Source organism: Gopherus flavomarginatus, chromosome 6, assembly GCF_025201925.1.
Source record: "Gopherus flavomarginatus isolate rGopFla2 chromosome 6, rGopFla2.mat.asm, whole genome shotgun sequence".
Taxonomy (NCBI): domain Eukaryota; kingdom Metazoa; phylum Chordata; order Testudines; family Testudinidae; genus Gopherus; species Gopherus flavomarginatus.
The window spans coordinates 45,975,065-45,999,529 of record NC_066622.1 but is presented as its reverse complement, the minus strand read 5'-3'; the positions used below and the strand labels follow the sequence as shown (position 1 = coordinate 45,999,529).

At 47.3% G+C, this 24,465-nt stretch overlaps 1 protein-coding gene across 8 annotated transcripts in view; it reads right to left on the bottom strand.

The window, feature by feature from the left end:
* The window catches only part of DOCK3 (dedicator of cytokinesis 3), a 603,350-nt gene extending 579,752 nt beyond the window's left edge, over positions 1–23,598 (bottom strand). For all 8 annotated transcript variants that reach the window (XM_050957666.1, XM_050957672.1, XM_050957667.1 and 5 more), the window contains exon 1: positions 23,181–23,598. In XM_050957666.1, coding sequence (XP_050813623.1) covers positions 23,181–23,217 — 37 coding nt within the window. In that variant the 5' untranslated portion in view covers positions 23,218–23,598. The remainder of the gene's footprint in view (positions 1–23,180) is intronic.
* Positions 23,599–24,465: the final 867 nt, after the last annotated feature.

Here is a 24,465-nt window from a genome sequence, read left to right as displayed (position 1 = left end):
CTGGAAGCTTAAACTGATAATTTTGCTGGACACTAAAAATCATGGTCTAAATAACTATCTGTAATCCACTGACACATACACACACACACACAATTTTGTCCTATGACTACAGGAGTGTTAACAGGCCATTTCACCTTGAATGATCCCTTAGATAGAGTATCTGCCAAACATCCGTTTCATCTTGTATTTAGTTGTGACCCGGAAGTTATGTCTACATTACAAAATTACATCAATCTAACTTACATTGCCATAGAGCTGCCGCAATAATTAAGTCACTTATGCATATCCACACTGCATTCCTTGGGTCGGTGGTGCACATCCACATCAGAAGTGCTTGTACCAACTGTACTGTCAGTGGAAGGCATTGTGGGACAGCTTCTAAAAGCCAGTAACAGTCGATGTAAGCAACACTGTTTACACGAACAACACAAGTTATTTGGATGGATACAGGAGCCTTCTTCTCAACTGTAGTTATGCTATACAGTTCATTCACTATTAAGATTAAGGTAACAAAGCAATCACTGAAAACCGCAATCTTCTGAGGGATTTAGGCTTCCATTTTTATGAACCTGGAGACCCACAGTCTGCATGGCAAATAACATGTCTTCAGAATTACATTTGGCCTATTTTGTATGCCACTGATGGGTTTGTTCTTGGTGAAAAGACATTGTCTGTCTTCTAGGTTCAGGGATTTCATCGTCAAGAGCAAATTCTTGGCATCTTTCTGTTGTTGCAGGTTACAAATAAGATTACATTCTGGAGAGACCACTTGGTGGACAGATTATTGCAGATGCCTTGGCTCAGCTCCCACTTGCCTGCTGCCAGAGCACAACTGAGCCAATGGCTTTGAAGTTTGTCTTGAAACATGCTCCTCTAATAGAGGATCCCCGATTTCCCAATGAGAGGATTCTGAATAATGCTGTTTATTCCACTCTGGCAATTTGTGTATTTAGAATAATGGAAATTATCCTTCTCTCGGAATAGCATTTTATGGTCTGTATTATGCAGGAGATCAGATTAGATTACCCTAGTATCCCCTTCTGGCCTTGAAGTCTAAGAAGCTCCAGTGGGAGCTCCTTTCACCCTTAAGCAACTAGAAAGGGGTTGATCTTCAAATTTATAGAAGATTTCATGGCCAGAGGCAGATTCAGAGCGTTATTGTTTGTATCAAAATCCAAAAGATAGCACTCTATTAAAAATCTCAACACCATACTCATTCCCATCAGTTTCCCCATACTCATTCTCATCACCTAGGGGCACTGAAAAAAATCATTAGATTTTAATCAAGTACTACATTTGGTGTTTTTTACTTGCCTTCTCCTTTGAGCATTTAGAGTGCATGTGTCACATGTTAAATATTTTTGCAATCATGAGGGCTTAAAAAACACATAGTTTTAAATAAAAGCTGAGATTTCCACCTCATCACATGCCTCCAGGAGCTAGGGCTTTAAAGAAAAGGAGATACAGAATACTGAGAGACTTGAAATACAATCATTAGAGTTCACAACACTGCCTGGGTAGCTCCTGAAAATCGCTGTTAAGTCCCCACTAATGTCCTTCATGTATACTAATGTGTAATGGATATTTGGTAAGGTTTTTAAATCATCAATATGATTTATCAGAGGAGAGAAAGAAAATAAGAACAATCTCTTTAAATCCTCTAAATTGCCCTCTTTTATATGACATTTAAAACCCAGCTGCCTGAAGTGGAATCAATCCAGATAGAGAAAAGCAAGTGTTTGATCTATTGTGTACATTTAAGAACTGTTGAGCTGATGAAGTTACCTTATCCTTTGGAAGGCTGCTTATCCCCAGTCACTACTTAGCATCACAGAAAGTCAACACACATGCAGAATGTACTGCCATTTCAATGGCAGAACATATCAGTTTGTCAGAAAGGATTGATATTTTCTACTTCTGTAACTAAGTTTTTTATGTATATATATATATATATATATATATCAATCAATGGTTATACCTTATTTAAGAAGGATTGGGGTGGCACTTTATGTGCAAAAATGGCATTACCTGTTTTTGAGTCTCTAATAATTTGGAAAAAAAGTGACACTGAATGCTTATGGATCAATGTCCTAACAGATAAAGCATAAGATCAGGTATTAGTTAGCATCTGCCACAGACCACCAAATTATACTAAGGAACAGGATGACTGGCTCCTTACACACTATCTGTAATATTTAGGTTAAAAAGACACATGAACATGAGGGGCTTCAATTTGAGTGACATGTATTGGAGATCTCATGCTGCCAGTAGTAAAACATCCTCAGAATTTCTTAACATTACAGATGACAATTTCCTTACTCAAAAAGAATTCCATCCAACACAGGGGAATTTTATATTAGACTTAGTCTAAAGAGGAACTGATCACAGAAGTAAAAATGAATGGTAGCTTAGGTATAAATGATAGTAACCTGATTGCATTTATAATGTGCCAACAGAATACGGTCCAATCCAGCTTTCATAAATATAAAGGGATGAGTAACAACCATTATGTATGCAATAACATACAATCTCTCCTGGCCAGAGGTACAGAATCACTTACCTGTAAGGGGTTAATCAGTTCAATTAACCTAGTTGGCACCTGACCAGAAGGACCAATGGAAAAAGAAGATACCTTCAAAATCGGTGGGGGGGAAGGTTTTGTTGGTGCTCTTTTTGTTGTTCCCCTCTCAGGACAAAGAGACAGATCAAGCAGGTAAACCAGCTCCTAACAAGATCCTGAAATGATACATCTAAAATTACAGAAATTGTAAGTAATAGCAAGGAAATGCATTAGATTATCTTCTGTTTTAGCTTGTGAATTTTCTCAATGCTAAGAGGTAATTTTATTCCTGTTTTGTAACTGGGAAGCAGAGTCAGAGGGGAATCCTCTGTGTTTTAAATCTTTTTATTTACCCCATAAAGTTATCTTCCATCCTGATTTTGCAGGTGTGATTCTTTTACTTTTTTTTTTTTTAAATAAAATTCTTTAAGAACCTGATTGATTTTCTGTGTCCTTAAAACCAGGGATTTGGTCTGTGCTGAGTTTGTTAACCTATTGGTTGGTATATTATTCTCAAGCACCCCCAGGTGAAGGGCTTGGGTGATATTTTGAGAGTGATAGGGCTCTAAGTGGTCTCTCCCTGAATGTTTGTTTAAATCACTTGGTAGCGGCAGCAATGCCGTTCAAGGACAAGGAAAGGAATTAGTGCCTTGGGGAAGTTTTTAAACTTAAGCTGGTGAAATATAAGCTTATGGGATCTTTCATGCAGGTCCCCACATCTGTACTCCAGAGTTCAGAGTGGGGAGGGAACCCTGACACCAGTAACAGATGTACTTGGTGCTTTAAAAGGGCCAGTTTCACAAAACTGAAAACTATTATGAGCCAAATCAGCTGGGTGGAAGAATTTAATCAGAAAAATGTGAGTAACTGGGAATTGCTTAAGAATATTTTACTAGATCCCAAAAAAACCACAAATCAAGGAAGAGGGAAGTGAAGGCAGCTATAAAAATATATATAACAAATGAAAGAAAAAGGAAGCTTATAGTAATTAATATAACCATATGATTGTAAAAAAAATATATATTTGGGAAGTGAAGACACACACAGATTTCTCAATGACCTGCAGAATTAAGAGTAAGAAAGAGGATTCTTTTTTTTCCCAATATACTTTTTAAAAAGTTGTATTTGTCCATTACTAGATGGACGTGGTATAATTATCAATAATAATGCAGAAAAGGCCAAAGTGTTAAATAAATATTTCTGTTCTATATCTGAGAAAATACATGATATTACTATATCATGATGATAACTCTTTATTTGCCTAGTATCTTGAGAGGATGTTAAACGGCTGCTACAGAAGTTAGATATCTTTAAATCAGCAGGTCCAGATAACTTGCATCCAAGAGTTTTTACATAGCTGGCTGGTGTACTCTCTGGGTTTTTAATCTTGACTCTTCCATAAGTCTCTGAACACTGGGAAATTCCAGAAAACTGGAAGAAAGTTAATGTTGTGTCAATTTTAAAAAGGGTAAAAGGAATGATCCAGGTAATCATAGACTTGTTAGTCTGACACTGATCCTGGACAAGATAATGGAGTAACTGATATTGGACTCAATTAACAGAGAATTAAAGGAGGGTAACAAATAATGCCAATCAATATGGATTTATGGAAAAAAAAATCCTGTCAATTAACTTTTGTTTTAAATGAGATTAAATCTTTGGTTGATAAGGCTAATAGTGTTGATGTACTATACTTAGACTTCTGTGGGGCATTTGACTTGGTACCGCACAATATTTTGACTAAAAAAAACAGCATGATATAAAATTAAAATGGCATTAAATGGATTAAAAACTAGCTACTGATAGGTCTCAAAATGCACCTATTTGGGGGAAAGGGCATTTTTAGTGGAATCCCCAGGGACAGGTTCTTGGCCCTATGCTAGTTAACATTTTTATCAATGACCTAGAAGAAAACATAAAATCACTGATAAAGTTTGCAGGTGACAGAAAGATTGGGAGAGTAGTAAATAATGAAGAGGACAGGTCACAGATACAGAGCAATCTGAATCACTTGGTAAACTGAGTGCAAGTAAACAATATGCCTTTTAATATGGCTAGATGTAAATGTACCTATCAAGGATCAAAAAATGTAGGCCATATTTACATGAAGGGGGGCTCTCCCCTTGGAAGCAGTGACTCTGAAAAAGACCTGGAGATTCATGGTGGATAATCAGATGAACATGAATCCTGTGTTATGCTGTGGCTATAAAAGCTGATGCAATATTTTGATGCATAAACAGGGGTATCTTGAGCAGGAGTAGAGAGGTTATTTTACCTCTGTATTTGACACTCGTGCAACTTGTGCTGGAATCCTGTGTCCAGGTCCTGTGCCCACAATTCAAAAAGGATGTTGCTAAATTGGAAAGCAGCTCAATTTATCATTTTAGCAAAGAGAAAATTAAGGGGTGACTTGACTGTTGTCTTTAAGTACCTACATGGGGAACAAATATTTAATAATGCGCTCTTCCACCTAGCAGCGAAAGGCATAACATGACCCAATGGCTGGAAATTGAAGCTAGACAAATTTTGACTGGAAATAAGATGTACATTTTTAATAGAGAGGGTAAGTAACTACCGGACCCATTTACCAATAGTTGTGATGAAGTCTACATCACTGGCAATTTTAAAATCAAGATTGGATGTTTTTGTAAGAGACATGCTCTATGAATTATTTTGGGGGAAGTACTATGGCCTGTGTTATACAGGAGGTCAGACCAGATTATCACAATGGTTCCTTCTGGTCTTGAAACCTACGAATCTATGGGTTTTTATTTTGCTCTGAAATCCCTCCACTGTAAGACAGTTAGTTGAAAACACTAGTTTTATTTATAAAATTTCTACTTGATGTGATTTAAGGAGAAAAGTCTCTGATTCTTAAAAGAAATATAATGCAATCAGATTGGATAACTGACCAGACCCTCATTTTTTCAAGGTGAAGGGCTGGTAAAAAGAAGAAAGCCTCACTGCGTATAAGTTGTTGCAAGGATTTGACAGAGTTATGTCAAATTCTGACTAAAACGTCACATCCAAAGGATCTGAACGTTATTCCTTTGACATGTAAGACAAATACACTAGATTTTAAGTACACAATCCTGATTAATATTAATGGGAATTCACAGGTGCCACTGGCAGCAATGATATTGGTTTACATATGTAGTAGAAATATCACAGGAAAAGATTAAACAGAATGTAAAAGATAGAGTTCAAAACAATATAGATTCTCTAGTTCACACCAGAAGCTACATGCAGAGCTTCACAACTTTACAGTCACTAGCCAGATGGCTAATTCAATAGCTAGGATATACTGCCATTATTTCTACTTCCCCCTAATCCATGCTGCAAAACTTGACTTTTCTCTTGTTGTTAGCTCTTTTCTTTAAATTGCCCCATAACACCATCTCCCTCATCAGCTTCGGTTATGAAATTCCTGTCTCAACAGGGCCAGAAGCTGCTGCTAAAACAGAGTCTCGGACTTCTCTCTCCTTTCACCTCTATGCTGTGCAGCCAGCGTGCATATTACTTTTGCTCCTGCTATCAACAGATAGACTAAAGGCCAGGGAGTTGGTGAAAGAAGAAACAGTGTTGTGAGGCAGCCACATAAGACACTGATTTATTCCTTGAGCAAAATGGGAGTTTTCATGTATTTAACCTATAAAGCAGGGTCCCTTAAGACAGAGTGTTCATCCACATCAAGGTATACAATATTCTACTCCTGATTCCAGCCCAGGGCCCTGTGGATTGCAGCTGTCTTTAGTGTCTCCTGTAACAGCTGCATGATAGCTACAACTTCCTGGGCTACTTCTCCATGGCCTCATTCCAACACTTTCTTTGTTCTCCGCACCGGACCTTCCTCCCGATGTCTCATAACGCTTGTACTTCTCAGTCCTCCAGTATTACACCTACTCACTCTCAGTTTCTTACACACCTCTTGCTCCCAGCTCCTCAAATGCCCCTCACTGACTTCAGTGAGGTCCTTTTTAAACCAGGTGTCCTGATTAGCCTGCCAGCCTTAACTGGTTCCAGCAAGTTCCTGATGGTTCTGGAACTGCCCGTTACCTTACCCGGGAAAAAGGGACCCGCTCATTCTGAAGGCTGAGATACCTGCCTTCCACTCTTTTGAGTCTGTCTTGCTGGCTGGTTGCCCCCTTGGCTGTCGCTGTTGTGGGGAGGACCCTGCTGGTGTGACCGTCAGAGGGGAGTGTGAGGCCCCTATCATAACCTTAGTCCCAGATTTGGACCTTAGCGTCCAAAATATGGGGGTTAGCATGAAAACCTCCAAGCTTAGTTACCAGCTTGGACCTGGTACCTGCTGCCACCACCCAAAAAATTAGAGTGTTTTGGGGCACTCTGGTCCCCTTGAAAAACCTTCCCTGGGGACCCCAAGACCCAAATCCCTTGAGTCTCAAAACAGAGGGAAATAATCCTTTTTCCCTTCCCCCCTCCAGGTGCTCCTGGAGAGATACACAGACACAAGCTCTGTGAATCCAAACAGAGTGATTCCCCCTCTCTGTTCCCAATCCTGGAAACAAAAAGTACTTTCCTATTCCCCCAGAGGGAATGCAAAATCAGGCTAGCAAATCCAACACACAGATCTCCCCGATTTCTTCCCCCCACCAATTCCCTGGTGAGTACAGACTCAATTTTCCTGAAGTAAAGAAAAACTCCAACAGGTCTTAAAAGAAAGCTTTATATAAAAAGAAAGAAAAATACATATAAATGGTCTCTCTGTATTAAGATGATACAATACAGAGTCAATTGCTTAAAAGAATATTGAATAAACAGCCTTATTTAAAAAGAATACAAATCAAAGCACTCCAGCACTTATATTCATGCAAATACCAAAGAAAAGAAACCATAGAACTTACTATCTGATCTCTTTGTCCTTACACTTAGAAACAGAAGACTAGAAAGTAGAAAACTACTTCTCCAAAGCTCAGAGAAAGCAGGCAGACAGACAAAGACTCAGACACTAAATTCCCTCCACCCAAAGTTGAAAAAATCCGGTTTCCTGATTGGTCCTCTGGTCAGGTGCTTCAGGTGAAAGAGACATTAACCCTTAGCTATCTGTTTATGACACACCCCCCAAATTGCAGACAGTGGGGAAGCTCACTGGCGGCGATTTCCTTCTAGAACTTGAAAATAAACAGATTAATACAACACATACACCTTTACATATACTCCTAAGTATATAACTAACAGACTTCTACATTTTAAGAACACTTTTTAACTACTGAATTCTGGGAAACTCTCACGGGAGAGTGCATCAGCTACTTTGTTAGAAGCTCCTGTGATGTGTTGAATTTTAAAATCAAAATCTTGGAGAGCTAAACTCCAACGAAGAAGTTTCTTGTTGTTCCCCTTGGCAGTATGAAGCCACTTTAGTGCAGCATGGTCAGTTTGTAGTTGGAACCGCCGTCCCCAAACATATGGGCGTAGCTTTTCCAGGGCGTACACAATGGCATAGCATTCCTTTTCACTGACTGACCAGTGACTTTCCCTCTCAGACAGTTTCTTGCTGAGAAACACGACAGGATGGAAGTTGTGATCTGTTGCTTCCTGCATGAGCACCGCTCCTATACCACGCTCAGATGCATCTGTGGTTACTAGGAATGGCTTGTCAAAATCTGGGGCCCTGAGCACAGGGTCAGACATGAGCGTTGCCTTAAGTTGGGTAAAGGCCTTTTGACACTCATCAGTCCACTTAACTGCATTTGGCTGGGTCTTTTTGGTCAGGTCGGTCAGTGGGGCAGCGATTTGGCTGTAGTGGGGTACAAATCGCCTGTAGTATCCGGCCAAGCCTAAGAAGGATTGGACCTGCTTCTTGGACCGTGGGACAGGCCACTTTTGGATAGCATCCACCTTGGCCTGTAGGGGGTTTATGGTTCCTCGACCCACCTGGTGACCCAGGTAAGTCACTCTGTTTTGGCCTATTTGACACTTTTTGGCCTTAACAGTTAGTCCTGCCTGCCTGATGCGCTTAAAGATCTTTTCCAGGTGTAGTAGGTGTTCGGGCCAGGAGTCTGAAAAAATGGCCACATCATCGAGGTAGGCAACTGCAAATTCTCCCAGTCCAGCTAGTAGACCATCTACCAGCCTCTGGAAGGTGGCGGGTGCATTTCGAAGGCCGAAAGGAAGGACATTGAATTCATACACCCCCGCATGGGTGACGAATGCTGACCTCTCCTTGGCAGGTTCATCTAGCGGTACTTGCCAGTACCCCTTGGTTAAGTCTATTGTAGAGATGAACTGGGCACGTCCCAACTTTTCCAATAGCTCATCGGTGCGGGGCATTGGATAGTTGTCCGGACGAGTTACCGCATTTAGCTTACGGTAGTCCACGCAAAAGCGTATTTCCCCATCTGGTTTGGGTACCAGAACCACTGGAGATGCCCATGCACTGGTAGATGGGCAGATTATACCCATCTGTAGCATGTTCTGGATCTCCCGTTCTATAGCAGCTTGGGCATGAGGAGACACCCGGTAGGGTGGAGTTCTGATTGGGTGAGCATTACCTGTATCAATGGAGTGGTATGCCCGTTCAGTCCGTCCTGGGGTGGCTGAGAACAATGGGGCGAAGCTAGTGCACAGCTCCTTGATTTGTTGCCACTGCAGACGTTCCAGGGTGGTTGAGAGGTTCACCTCTTCCACGCCACCGTCTTTTTTCCCGTCGTAGTAGACACCGTCAGGCCACTCAGCATCATCTCCCTGGACTGTAAACTGACAAACCTGTAAATCTCTGGAATAGAAAGGCTTGAGAGAATTAACATGGTACACTTTAGGCTTTAGTGAGGAATTGGGAAATGCTATGAGGTACTTTACAGCTCCCAGGCGCTCTTGGACCGTGAATGGCCCTTCCCATGATGCTTCCATCTTATGGGCCTGTTGCGCCTTCAAGACCATAACCTGGTCTCCTACCTTGAAGGAACGTTCTCTGGCATGTCTGTCATACCAGGCCTTTTGCTCTTCTTGAGCATCCTTTAGGTTCTTTCTAGCAAGGGCTAAAGAGTGTCGGAGGGTGCTTTGTAGGTTGCTTACAAAGTCCAGAATGTTAGTTCCTGGAGAAGGCGTAAACCCCTCCCATTGCTGCTTCACCAACTGTAATGGTCCCTTAACCTCGTGACCATACACAAGTTCAAATGGTGAAAACCCTAAACTGGGATGTGGTACAGCCCTCTAGGCAAACAGCAACTGCTGCAACACTAGGTCCCAATTATTGGAGAATTCGTTGATGAATTTTCGTATCATGGCCCCCAAAGTTCCATTGAACCTTTCCACCAGGCCATTGGTTTGATAGTGGTATGGGGTGGCAACCAAGTGATTCACCCCATGAGTTTCCCACAGTTTTTCCATGGTCCCTGCCAGGAAATTAGACCCTGAATCTGTAAGGATGTCGGAGGGCCAACCTACCCTGGCAAAGATGTCTGTTAAGGCCAGGCACACAGTGTTAGCCCGGGTGTTGCCTAGAGCTACTGCTTCCGGCCATCGGGTAGCAAAGTCCACTAAAGTCAGTACGTACTGCTTTCCTCTGGGCGTCTTTTTTGGGAAAGGGCCCAGAATATCCACAGCTACTCGCTGAAATGGGACCTCAATTATGGGGAGTGGCTGGAGAGGGGCCTTGACCTGGTCTTGAGGCTTTCCCACTCTTTGGCATACCTCACAAGACCGGACATACTTGGCAACGTCCTTGCCCATCCCCTCCCAGTGGAAGGACTTCCCCAACCGGTCCTTGGTTCTGTTCACCCCAGCATGGCCACTGGGATGATCATGGGCTAAGCTTAAGAGCTTCCCCCGGTACTTAGTTGGAACCACCAACTGTTTTTGCGGCTGCCATTCTTCCCGGTGTCCACCAGAAAGAATTTCCTTGTATAAAAGTCCTTGGTCTATAACAAACCGGGATCGATTAGAAGAGCTGAGAGGCGGTGGGGTGCTCCGTGCCGCCGCCCAAGCTTTCTGAAGGCTGTCATCTGCTTCCTGCTCAGCCTGGAACTGTTCCCTTGAGGCTGGGGTCATCAGTTCTTCCTCAGACTGTGGACTTGGTCCCTCTGGAAGCGATGTAGGTGATGGGTTTGTTTTAGTTGCTGGTGAACCGCTCTCCGCTGGTGCACCTGAGGGTATTTCAGGCTCTGGCTGAGCCTTTTGGGTATGGCTGTCTTTGGCTTCTGCCAGTTCTGGCTCGCTGGCGCCCTCTGGCGTTGAGTTTGAAGATGGGGTTGCAATCGCTGGTGCTGGTTGCTGTTCCAGTTCCGGGCCTGGGACTGGAGATGCTGTGGCTGCTTCAGTGGTAGGCATGGAATCCGGGTCCACTACCTCTGCCTGGGTCTCTGGTAACACAGACGGGGCCTCTGTGGACGGCTCAGGAACAGGAATGGGTCTGGAAGCTTGCCTGGTTTGGCTACGTGTAACCATTCCCACTCTCTTGGCCCGCCTCACCTGGTTGGCCAAGTCTTCCCCCAGCAGCATGGGGATAGGATAATTGTCATAGACTGCAAAAGTCCACATTCCTGACCAGCCTTTGTACTGGACAGGCAGTTGAGCTGTAGGCAAGTCTACAGCTTGTGACATGAAGGGGTAAATTGTAACTTTGGCCTTTGGGTTGATGAATTTGGGGTCAACGAAGGATTGGTGGATAGCTGACACTTGTGCCCCCGTGTCTCTCCACGCAGTAACCTTCTTTCCGCCCACTCTCAAATTTTCCCTTCGCTCCAAGGGTATTTGAGAGGCATCCGGGCCTGGGGATCTTTGGGGTGATGGTGGTGTAATAAATTGCACTCGCATGGTGTTCTTGGGACAGTTGGCCTTGATATGTCCCAGTTCATTACACTTAAAGCATCTTCCATCTGATGGGTCACTGGGCCGAGGTGAGTTACTGGAGACTGGTGAGGTTGAAGGGTAGGGTATCTGTGGCTTTACTTGGGTGGTATGTGGGGTCTTTGGCTGTCCTCGGTTGTAGGGTTTATGGTCTGTGTGCCCCCTGGGGTAATCGTTCCCCTTGACAGTAGCTTTCTTGCTTTCTGCCAGTTCCATCCATTTGGCTCCAATCTCCCCCACCTCAGCGATATCTTTGGGATTTCCATCTTGTATGTACCGTGTGATGTCTTCAGGAACACCATCCAAGAACTGCTCCATTTGTATGAGGAGGTGCAGTTCTTCCAAGGTTTGAATGTTGTTTCCTGTTATCCAGGCCTCATAGTTTTTTGCAATGTAGTAGGCGTGTTTGGGAAATGACACCTCTGGTTTCCACTTTTGGGTTCTGAAGCGCCGACGGGCATGATCTGGGGTTATCCCCATTCTGTATCTGGCCTTGGTTTGAAAAAGTTTATAGTCATTCATTTGCTGCTTAGGCATTTCAGCTGCCACCTCTGCTAAAGGTCCACTGAGCTGTGACCTCAATTCTACCATGTACTGGTCTTCGGGAATGCTGTACCCAAGACAGGCTCTTTCAAAATTTTCCAAGAAGGCCTCGGTGTCATCACCTGCCTTGTAGGTGGGAAATTTCCTGTGCTGTGGAGCAATAATTGGCGCCGGGTTGTTAGGGTTGGCTGGCACATGCAGCCCAGCTTTTGCCAACTCCAGTTCATGTTTTCTCTGTTTTTCCTTCTCTTCATTCTCTTTTTGTTGTTTTTCCATTTCTTTTTGGTGCTTTTCCATTTCTCGGCGGTGGGCCAACTCTTCTTCTGCTTGTTTCCTTCGGTAGGCCACCTCTTCTTCTTCTAGTTTTCTTTTGTGTGCTGCCTCTTGGGCTGCCTGTTCTCTTTGGAAGGCTGCCAGTTTCATGCTTTCTTCCTTTTCTTTCATCTCCATCTCTTTTTGTTTTATTTCCAGTTCCTGTTTGTGTTTTTCCATCTCTCGCCTGTGTTCAGCTTCTTTGATTTGTTCTTCGGCCTCAATTTTTGCCTTAGAAGTCATGGTTCCTGTTTTCTTGTGTTGGGGTGCCCTCCAGTGTTTATCTTCTGAACTGCAGGCTCTGTTGCCTCCTGAAGTCTGCCTAGCAACAGTGCCTTTAGCTAATTTTCAATGTTAAGTAAACCTGAAAAACCACTTTATTTGCATTCATATAGTGCTGGTAATGACTCTCAATGGGAGTGCTATTGTGTGACAAAAGACCCTCAACAGTCTCTTAATGGCTTCTCGCTTAACATGCAAGCCACAAACTGCCAGAGAGAGCAGAAAAAAAAATTCTCTCTGGTTCCCTTTTAAAACCAACTGTTTCTCTCTCTGCTAAAAAGCCCTTAGCAGAGAAAAGAAAAATATAATATTCCTACTGGCTTCTGGATTCTGTCTATATCCCACCTCTGCCACCATATCATAACCTTAGTCCCAGATTTGGACCTTAGCGTCCAAAATATGGGGGTTAGCATGAAAACCTCCAAGCTTAGTTACCAGCTTGGACCTGGTACCTGCTGCCACCACCCAAAAAATTAGAGTGTTTTGGGGCACTCTGGTCCCCTTGAAAAACCTTCCCTGGGGACCCCAAGACCCAAATCCCTTGAGTCTCAAAACAGAGGGAAATAATCCTTTTTCCCTTCCCCCCTCCAGGTGCTCCTGGAGAGATACACAGACACAAGCTCTGTGAATCCAAACAGAGTGATTCCCCCTCTCTGTTCCCAATCCTGGAAACAAAAAGTACTTTCCTATTCCCCCAGAGGGAATGCAAAATCAGGCTAGCAAATCCAACACACAGATCTCCCCGATTTCTTCCCCCCACCAATTCCCTGGTGAGTACAGACTCAATTTTCCTGAAGTAAAGAAAAACTCCAACAGGTCTTAAAAGAAAGCTTTATATAAAAAGAAAGAAAAATACATATAAATGGTCTCTCTGTATTAAGATGATACAATACAGAGTCAATTGCTTAAAAGAATATTGAATAAACAGCCTTATTTAAAAAGAATACAAATCAAAGCACTCCAGCACTTATATTCATGCAAATACCAAAGAAAAGAAACCATAGAACTTACTATCTGATCTCTTTGTCCTTACACTTAGAAACAGAAGACTAGAAAGTAGAAAACTACTTCTCCAAAGCTCAGAGAAAGCAGGCAGACAGACAAAGACTCAGACACTAAATTCCCTCCACCCAAAGTTGAAAAAATCCGGTTTCCTGATTGGTCCTCTGGTCAGGTGCTTCAGGTGAAAGAGACATTAACCCTTAGCTATCTGTTTATGACAGCCCCACTTTTTCCATCATCTTTGGGACCTCCCCTGGCTGGGTTGCTACTGCCCTTGCTGCTGCTGGAGAGCCTGTTACTGCTGCTGGAGCTGAGGAGACCCTGCTTTGTGGAGGGGGTTTGTAACATCCTTGCTTCTGTGGTGCTGGGTACTGTTGTAGTAGGGAGATGGGGGAGTGGTGTGGAGCCCTCCCCCTGGTCAGTCCACTCCCCTACTGCCACCATTACCCCCTCCACCTTTCCAGTTACCATCTGGCTCTGTTCTTCACTCCCCAGCCCAGCAGTTTACTCTGTCCTTTTTCCCATCTTGGGACATTAGCAGCAGCAAGTGGGCACTAGTTTTCTGGGCACTCGTAGATGCATATTTCCTTTCCCCTCCCTTGGCTTTGCCCTCCCCCTCCCGCTGTATTTGGCCGGTGGGCTCCCTTCCCCTCCTCTTCGCCCACTGCCCTGTTCTTGCAGCTGTTTGCCCCCTTTCCCTTTGCTGTCTTTCCCGCCCATCCCCTTTCTAGCCACTCTGTTTCCTCTGTTCTGTTTTTTGATCCTTGGTTAGTTTGTTTGCCCTGCCCTCATCCCGCAGTACGGCGTGGTTGCCAACCCCATATCCCCCTTTTTGGTTTGGTTGTTTTTGAATCCACCCCGTTTTTTGCTCCACATCTGAGGCATACCTGATCTGACCCTCCCCTTCATTCCGTCCCCTTGCTTCTTGCTCCCCATCCCAGTCTGCCCTCACTGCCTGCATGCCCAAATTCTGCTGTCGGCACTTGAGATTCCCCCCCCCCCTTTTTTTCCCATTAATCCCTTCGCTGATGCACACTTCCCTATGACATCTTAGTTTTCCCTTCCTTTCCTTAGTGCAGCCAGGGGAGCCGGTTTCTTTCATCTTGTGCTGGGAGTTGTGTTCCTTGTTTTTCCTCTGCCCCTTTCTGCTGGTGCCCTCCTGCCCTGCTTTCAGCCTAGCAGGAGGGTGTGGTAGCTGTTCCCCCCTCCCCATCCCACTCCTCTCTTCCGTTGTTGCTGCCACGACCTCTGCCGCCTCCACCTCTGAGACTGCTCCCTCGGCCAGTGGGAAAGGTCGGGGGACGAAGAAGGACAAGGGCCCTGCCCGGAAAGTGAAACCCCCCGTGGCAGTGGTTCCTTCTCCCGCTGCAGCCCCATTAACAGCCACAACCCTCTTTCTCCCCCAACCCACTATTCCCTCCGCCAGCCCTGGATGTGCCGCTCCCTCGACCCCTTGCATATGCCCAGGTGGCCGCAACCCCTCTGCTCGGCACTTCGCCGTCTGCCCCAGCCACCTCCCAAAATACCATTCCCAGCAGCCGCGTTTCCCACCCTCACCAGGGAGACAGGGTGCGTTGCCTCCTGCTGTTGGCCTCGCCCCACGTAGAAACCTACATGCAGCCATTGGCACGGGTGGTGGGGCCCACGGGGCCGTGGCGGCGGCCTCTAAGATGTTTGGGAAGGTGGTGTTCTTCCTGGCATTGGAGGCCCCTGCCCAGGAGGCGGTGAAGAGGGGATTGGCGGCAGGTGGTGCTCTCCTCTGTTCCTCCCTTCCTCCCCAATGCCGCCCTTTTGCCGTTCCTCTCCACCCAGGGGAAGCCCCTGTCCATCCTCAGCCCCCTTCTGTTGGGCTGTAAGGACCCCACCCTCTGCCACGTTTTGTCATTCCGCCGGCAGGTGCAGGTTCAAGTGCCACCAGTGGCACACGACAGGCAGGCTTTGAAGGGGTCCTTTCTGGTGCCCCATCAAGGGGCCCAGTACCAGGTTTACTATTCTTCAGGGGAGGCCTGGTGCTTTCTCTGCCAGGCAGCGGGGTACATCTGGAGGGACTGCCCCCTGGCCCAGCTTAGAGGGGCATTTCCTTGCTATTACTTACAATTTTTTAATTTTAGATATATCATTTCAGGATCTTGTTAGGAGCTGGTTTACCTGCTTGGTCTCTTTCTTTGTCCCAAGAGGGAACCAACAAAAAGAGCACCAACAAAACCTCCCCCCCGATTTGAAACTATCTTCTTTTCGCATTGGCCCTCGTCACCCTCCAGTGCTGTAATCATGGGTGCCTTAGTTGGTGAGGCGCCTGAGCCTAGCACTGTGGAAATGCCCCAATCCCTTGCTGCCCCTTTGACCATCGTGCCGGATCAAGAGGCACTGTGTCTCTGTGGCTCTGCCACTCAGGCCCCTGATTTTTGTCCCTTTCCTGCTTGATCCTCTTCCCATCCAAGATTTGTGTCCTGTCCCTATCCCTGACCCCCTTCCAGCCTCTGTTCCTGTCCTTAACCTTTATTCCTTCCCTCCTCCTGTTGCTGCTGCCCCCAAGGTTGCCCCATTTTTATTTTTATTTTTAAACGAAGGCCCCCAGGAGGTGGGTTTTCTTTTTCCTTCTCCTGGCCCATTCGGGGCTGCAGTTCTCCCTCCGCCAACGTCCCTAGGGCCAAGTGCTGAGTCAGGTGGTGCAGCACTGGAGGGACAAGTGCCACGGCAGGGATCTGATCCCTGCTTGCCCATCTCAATAGGCCACAGGGCTGGCAGGGGGGTTCAATCGGGGGATGTCCCAGGGTCCATGACCCTGGTCCTTGTTGCTCAGAGGAACGAGATGTGCTGTTTCTTGGAGGACATTTGTGGCTCCACGAACAGAGTGCATCTCGTTCTTCAGCGTTGGGGTGATTTCCATGTTGTTCTCCAGACCACGAGGGCCATTTTGGGGGGGGGGGGGCAAAGAGACCGAGAAGAGGGACGCTGCAGTCCTACCAGCAGACCCGCAGCTTCTGTGATGCCCTGATGGCTTTTGGGGTCGGTTACGGTTTGCTGCGGGGTCCAATGGGAACCGATAGCGCCCCGTCCGCGAGGATCACCCCCAGCTCTCCTTATGTCGCCATCCATCTTTGCCACTTTAAACACCCAGGGCTGTAGGCTGGGTCTCCGCAGGTGCCAGGTGCTCTCCTTCCTTCAGGATGGGGGGTAGTCAGTTATCCAGTGGGAGGGATAGCTCAGTGGTTTGAGCACTGGCCTGCTAAACCCAGGGCTGAGAGTTCATCCTTGAGGGGACCACTTAGGGATCTGGGGATTGGCCCTGCTTTGAGCCGGGGGTTGGACTAGATGTCCTCCTGAGGTCCCTTCCAACCCCGATATTCTATGATGATTCTATTTTCCTGCAGGAGACCCACATGGACCCAGCCGCCAAAGCAAGCTGGCAGCTGGAGTGGGGGGGACAGGGTCTATTTTTGCCACCTTTCGGCCCGTCAGGCCGGGTGACGACCCTGTTCTCCCCGCACCAACAGCCTGAGGTGCTGGGGATTACCGAGGTCGTGTCGGGTTGCCTGCTGCACCTCTGGGCTCAGGCGGAAGGGCTGCATCTTGACAATGTCTATGCCCCGACATCCAACCCAGAGCACATGCGTTTCTTCCAGCAGGCGTCCGCCTTCCTTGGTTCTTTAGATCCTCGCGAGTGTCTGGTCCTGGACGGAGATTTCAACTGCACCCTCGAGGAGCGGTACCGGATGGTGACTGAGCCAAGCCCGGCCACCAGAAATGTCCTCAGGAAGATAGTAGCTCATTACTCCTTGGTGAACATCTGGTGCGACCACCACCTGGATGACGACTCTATGTTCACTTATGTCCGGGTGGAGGAACAATGAACCACTGCTGGTTGGATCGCATTTATTTTTCTCGCTGTCATCTTTCACATGCCCATTCCTCCAGCATTCGGCTGGCCCAATTCTCGGACAACCATTTGGTGACGGCCTCTCTTTCTTCGGAGAGGCTATGGCCAGCCTATTGGCATTTCAATAACAGCCTACTAAAGGATGTGGGATTTGTGGCATCCTTCTGGGAGTTCTGGCTGGCCTGGCAGGAACAAAGGCATGCCTTTCCCTCTGCGCAGCGGTGGTGGGATGTGGGGAAGGTGCATGCCTGGCTCTTCTGCCATAGCCACATCCGGGGCGCCAGACGGCAGAGGGATGTGGTGATAGAGCAGTTGGAGTTGGAGATTTTAGAGCTGGAGAGGCATCTGGCTGCCAGTCCCGGTGATCCACCCCTCTGTGGAGCGTACAGGGAGAAGTGGGAGGAGCTCTGGGCCCTTGACAATCTTCGGGCCTGGGGCACCTTTGTTAGAAGATGGTGGAGATGCGTGAGAGGGCCAAGGCCTTCTATGCTGGCCTTTTCTCCCTGGATCCAACCAATGCCAATGCCTGCAGAGTGCTTTGGGATGGACTCCCGATGCTCAGCATGGGCAACCGGGACTGGCTGGAGCAGCCTCTCACTCCGGCCGAGTTCTCGGAAGCGCTTTGTCTCATGCCACCCAACAAATCTCTGGGCATGGACGGGCTGTCCATGGAGTTCTACCACATGTTCTGGGACGTCCTCGGCCCAGACCTTGTCACCATCTGGGCCGAGTCCTTGGAAAGCAGGATCCTCTCTCTGTCGTGCAGACAAGCAGTACTCGCGTTGCTGCCGAAGAAGGGGGACCTCCATGATCTCTGGAATGGGCATCCCATCTCGCTCCTTAGCACAGACTATAAAGTTGTGGCAAAGGCTATCTCGCTGCAGTCCGTGCTGGTGGACGTGGGCTGTCCAGACCGGACCTACACCGTCCCGCGCCATACCATCTTTTATAATCTCTCTCTGGTCCAGGATCTCTTGGAGGTTGGGTACAGGAATGGTCTATCATTCACCCTTCTGTCCTTGGATCAGGACCTTTTGACCAGATGGACCATTGGTATCTCTTGGGCACTCTGCAGGCATTCGGCTTTGGGCCCCGGTTTGTGGGGTTTCTCCAGGTGTTGTATGCCTCTGCAGAGTGTTTGGTCAGGCTCAACTGGACCTTGACCGCACCTGTCAGCTTCAGGTGAGGGGTGCCCGCTGCCGGGTCAGCTGTAAACTCTGGCAATTGAGCCCTTTCTTTGTCTCCTTCGCAAGAGGTTGACAGCGTTGGTGCTGTGTGAGCCGGAGGTGCGGCTGGTCCTGGAAGCGTACGCCAATAATGTGCTCCTCATGATCAAGGACCTGGATGACCTGGTGCAGGTTGATGCTCATCAAGCTGTTTATTCAGCAGCCTCCTCTGCCCAGGTCAACTGGGTCAAGAACTCTGGTCTGGTGGTTGGGGCCAGGTGCCAGGCAAGCTCCCTCCCACCCGCGCTTCAGGCCATCCGGTGAGGCGTGCATCTGCTGTTCTATCTTGGTGTTTAACTTTCTGCCACATATTTGTCTCTGCCGGAGAACTGGCACAGTTTAGAGGGCAGGGTGACTGGGCGGTTGCAGGGCTGGACAGGACTGCTCTAGTGCCTGTCCCTCTAGGGGGGAGGCACTGGTGCTTAACAAACTGGTCCTATCCATGTTCTGGCATGGACTCAACATCCTGTGCCTGCCCCCAGTGTTCCTGGCCAATCTCCAGAGGTTGGTTCTGGCGTTTTTTTGGCCAGGACTGCACTGGGTCTCTGCAGGGGTTCTCCATCTCCCCCTGGAGGAGGGAGGACAGGGCCTGACGTGTATGCGCAAGCAGGTCCATGTCTTCTGCCTCCTGGCCCTGCAGAGACTCCTTTATATTGCAGATGGCTTGGTGTAGAGCCTATTGGCACATGCCTTCCTCCGCCACCTGCATGGGCTCCAATATGACCAGCTGCTCCTTTTTCTCCATCCGAGAGATCTTCCACGAGACCTCTCCGAGCTGCTGGTCTTCTACCAGGACCTCCTCCGGGCCTGGAGGCTGGTTTCAGCAACCAGGTCCTTTGTGGCCACTGAGGGGGTAGATCTCCTTGCAGAGCCTCTGCTACACAATCCCTATCTTTGTGTGCAGGTAGCGGAGTCCCCCTTGGTGTCTCAGAGGTTGGTCCTGGCGGGAGTCATCAAGATCGGAGACCTCCTGGACTACGACCTGGGGGGTTGGGTGGATCCCTGGGTGCTCGGTCGGCACAAGGGGCTCTCCACCCTTACGACCCCCTGGCATGTACTCCAGGAGGTGAAGGCAGCCATGCCTCTCGCGGCTTGGTTTTTCCTCAAGCAGGTCCTGAGAGAAGGTGCGCCTCGCCTGCCCCTCACTCCAGGCCCTCCAGATCTTTCCATCGCCCCCTGCCCCATGAGTCTTCCCAGCCTCCCTCTCCTTATACCTCAAGCCGGCTGCATGCATTGCAGTTGGTTCATTTCCAAACCACGGCAAGGGACCATCTATATGCGCCTGTGCTGCACACACTTCATTACCCCACCCTCGTGTCCCTCCCTGATACCAAGGGGCGGGACCTTTCACCAGCAGTGGAGGGTGGGGAACTCCGGTGGGCCAGTTTATATTCCATCTTGGTCCCGCAGCCTGCCGAGGATATCAGCTGGTGGCTCCTCCATGGAGCCGAGAACACAGGCATGTACTTGGCGCAGTTGACCTCTATCACTGAAATCTGTCCCTTTGTGGTGTGAGGGAGACCTTGGCAAATGCGTATCTTCAGTGTGCCAGGCTGCAGCCCCTCTTCCTGCTCCTCCAGAACTCTTATTGAGGTTCTGGCTGCACTTTTCCCCACGCTTGTTTATTTATGCACACCCGATTCGAGGCTCCACAAAGTTGCAGGACCACCTCGTCAACCTCCTCCTGGCCAGGGCGGTCAGGAGTAACACCAGGGAGAGGAGGTTGGCAGAGGGGGAGCCCTGCGACTGTTGGACTGTTTTTTGTTCATTTATCCGTTCACATATCCAGGTAGAGTTCGTCTGGGTAGCATCCGCCAGCTCTCTTGATGCTTTCAAGGAGCAGTGGGTGCTGTCCGGGGCCCTCTGCTCGGTGTACCCTTTTGGTTCCCTAGTTTTGGCCCTTTGACTCCCACGCCTGTTCCTGTTATTGCATTTGTTGTCCCCTGAACTCAGTTGGGTTCTGGGTTTAGTAGCCCCTCCCTAGGCTGGGGGGGAGGCTTTTAGCAGTGGTACTCAAAAGGATCTCTCTCCTGTAGCCATCTGGCCCAACCCTGTCACAAGGTGTTACAGGAAGATGTCCAAGACTCCAGAAACTTTCATTATATCCCCCTTGTTGTCACTTACTCATTTCTCACTTTAGGTGAACTTTTCCAGGCTTGTTTAGAGCCCAAGAGTGATCACTCTCTGCCTCAGATTAAGCAAAATCAATACAGTTGCTTTTGAGTTAAGAAGGCAGAATGCTTTTTGGTTTTTCCACCATGACTACGTACAACACTCAAAAGAGACAATATTAAAACCATCAAACTTCATGTGCTGTTAGTCCACAGTGAGGAAGAATCAGTTTATAAATGGGATAGAATGAGAATTCAAGAAAATGATTAAAAATTCACTCTCACATCAGAGTAAAAAAAGGTTTTAGTTACGTTATTGCCACATTGTCAAACTTCAGAGTTCTGCAGCTGGGATTTTCCTGCATCTACAGTCAATTTAAAGCAAAGTTAAACAGTTACCCAAAAAACACCAACAAAACAAACAAACATGGTACCCCGATATACAATTTTTATATATAAACTTCAAATACAAAAAGCTTACTTTAATACAACATTACAGATGCTAATATGAAGTTAAACATATCAGAAGATTTACTTGAGATTCTCAACACAAAAACTATATATAATATTACTGATTACAATATAGGTTCTTTTGAGAGGTTAAAATTTGTATTTTACACAGTATACACACTGTGGTAACAATACTGCTGCAGGTATGTAAACTGAACTTTCCCCTGGGTTTTTTAATTAAATTTGTAGTAGTAGTAAATTACAGCCTTATTACATGTATTACATGTAAAAACCTATGATAATACATGTATCTCTGGTAGTAACATACACCACATTTAATTGCATTTCTGATAAAACTGCATTCCTTATGTGTCTATACATTAATAAGTTCTATCATGCTTGTTCTAAGCAAATAAAATTTGTTTTTACCACATGTATAAATCTAGCTGTAATAAAACTACAACACAGCTGCATAACACGACAAATTAATTGAGAATACTTTATCATGTTACTGGTCCTCTACACCCCTCAAAAATTGCTCTAAATCATTAACATTTTAATTTTATAGTTGAGCAGAAGTGAACTGTCACTTCAGAAGATGAGGTTTTCCTAGATCCTAGAGATACCAATTTTCACCATAAAATATCAAGTGTTGATAAAAAGTATTCAAAATATACCAAGTTTACAAGAAACAAGACATGTCTGTAAAAATATAATGAATGTTGACTATTATGAGTATTTGTTAGTACACGTGCATTATGGCATCTGATCAAAACCACATCTACTATTAACACCCAGGAAAAATAATCAATGTTAGCAGAAAGTATAATGTATTTTTACAGACATTTTCAGGGATATTACACAAGATGTGAATTTTTTACAAATTTTGAAATGGAACAAACGGTCACCTAAGTATATATACACCCCTTCATATTATACATAACACCATACTACTTAGTTTCACCATTAAAAGGTGTTGGGGGGTTCATTTTGGTTTTTCCAGTAGCTCTGGGTTACTAGTGTAAAGTGCTGCCAGAATCCAAAAATGCTCATCAGTTTTCAATATCATAGCCCGGACTTAGTACAGTACCAGGTTTTAACATTTATCTATTTGTTACATCTTCTGTCTCTTTTCCTGGAAGGATACCAGCACTCAGAGCAGGTGCATCGCTGGCGCCCCCTAATGACATGTCATCATGATCATTCCCTTTCTCTAAACTCAACCATATAAACAACACCACAGACCACAGATTAAAATAGAGAGAAAAAGGAACAGCAGTTAAGTAGATTAAGGTTGAGACAATCGTTTACTGTTTAATTCCGCAAAGAGAACCTACAAGTGGACCCTGGAAGCCTACTCCTCTCCTTCCACTCCCTTACCATCTCAAAAAGAAACACACACAAAACACGTATGCACAGTTCAATTGGATTTCCAATTAATATAAACACTGGACTCCAGACTCAAAAATCCGAAAGGACTAAAGTCCCAAGCAGATGTTTCACCCCACACACAGACCTCATGATGTTCATCTTATTTTTAGCGGGCAGCCCTTCAACGTATATGGGAGATGGGACCAGCCCCATAACATGGCCCTCCTTCGTTTCCTATTGTACCTGCAAGGCGATGGGGGATGCTCAGGCCTGTGGTGCAGTTGGGAACAGTGGGATGCGAACATTGCTGCACACGTTACTGTTTTCAAAAGGCGGAGAGACGACCGCTGTCATCCAGCAGCAACAGCCCCACCCCCGCATCCCTCCACCCCCGGCCCACCACGACCCTTCCCGCTACAGCAAGTTTGGGTTCGTTGTACAACGCCAGCCCGCGGCACAAGAGCTGGGGCTGCTCAGAGGAGGGGCAGCCCCACCACCACCCCCGGACCGCGAGAGGTCAGTTCGGGATACAGACCCACACCTAGTGCGGAGGGGGCAGCTCCCCAGCCCGCTGAGGCATGAAAAGGGGGTCGCCGTGCTACCAGCGGGAAGGGAAGAGGGGGCTGGGCACCTACCTACGCCGTATTTCTCCTCCTCGGTCGGGGTCCACATGCTGGTGCCGGCGTCGGCCGCGGTTCCCCCCTCACGGAGCGCAGCAGCCGAGCCCTGCTCATGGAGCGGAGGCGGTCTCCCCAGCTGACAGCGGGGCCGCTGCTCCGCACAGCCCCCGGAGCACGGTAACGTCTCCTCCTCGCTCTCACTTGGGCCAGGCGCAGGTGCGGGGGGGGCACTCCCTGGGGAGCCGCCGCGGCAGGTGCCGGATCCCTCAGCGCTCCGCAGCACCCAGCGCGGAGCTGCCAATAGCCCCCGGTGACAGGGATGGTACTGGCGGCTCTCGGCCTCTCACAGTCCAACCCTCGGCTGCAGGGGTCCCCACTTCCCTCCCTTAGGTCACTCTGATGAGCTCCAGCCTCCTCACTGTCGTCGTCGTCGCCGAACAACTGGCGCTACTGCCGCCGCCCGCCCGCCCACCTTCACATTGCGCGCATGCGCAGACACCTCCCTTGGCTGTCTGCACTCCCTGGTCCCGGGGCCGCACGGTACCCGCAGAGGGGAACGAAAAGGGCGGGAAATGGGGGCACACGCGCGAGGCGTTAGTGGTTCTGCGCCACAGCAGATTCTGAGGGAAAATAAGGAAAGATGCCTCCAGGAGCTGGAGCTGCGTGAAGAAAAGCCACACTCCCTCTATCACACGTCTCCTGCTAAAACAAACCGCAAGGCCTGGCAACAGCTAAAACGGCAGGTTTGGGGGTGCCAACATGTTACCCCCACCAGCAGCCGCCTTTGTGAACTGCCACCTGTAGAAATCACTGGGCCATTTCAAAACAACTAGAGCTGTGAGTTTTTATTTTTCCTTCTACCTCTTTTGAACGAGGGCTCTGCCAGCTAATGGGGAGCACAGAATTAGAGCTGTCTGCCTCATGTAATTTGAATTTGTAAACTTTGACATTTTGTTTGTAAACAAAGTTATTGTTTAATCCACAGCAGTGTGTATGTGTATGTGTGTGTGGGGGGGTACGTCTACACTACGGGATTATTCTGATTTTACATAAACTGGTTTTGTAAAACAGATTGTATAAAATCGAGTGCACATTAATTCGATGGTGTGCGTCCATGTACTGAGGCTAGCGTTGATTTCCGGAGCGTTGCACTGTGGGTAGCTATCCCATAGCTATCCCATAGTTCCTGCAGTTTCCCTCACCTATTGGAATTCTGGATTGAGATCCCAATGCATGGTGGTGCAAAAACAGTGTCGCGGGTGATTCTGGGTAAATGTCGTCACTCATTCCTTCCTCCGTG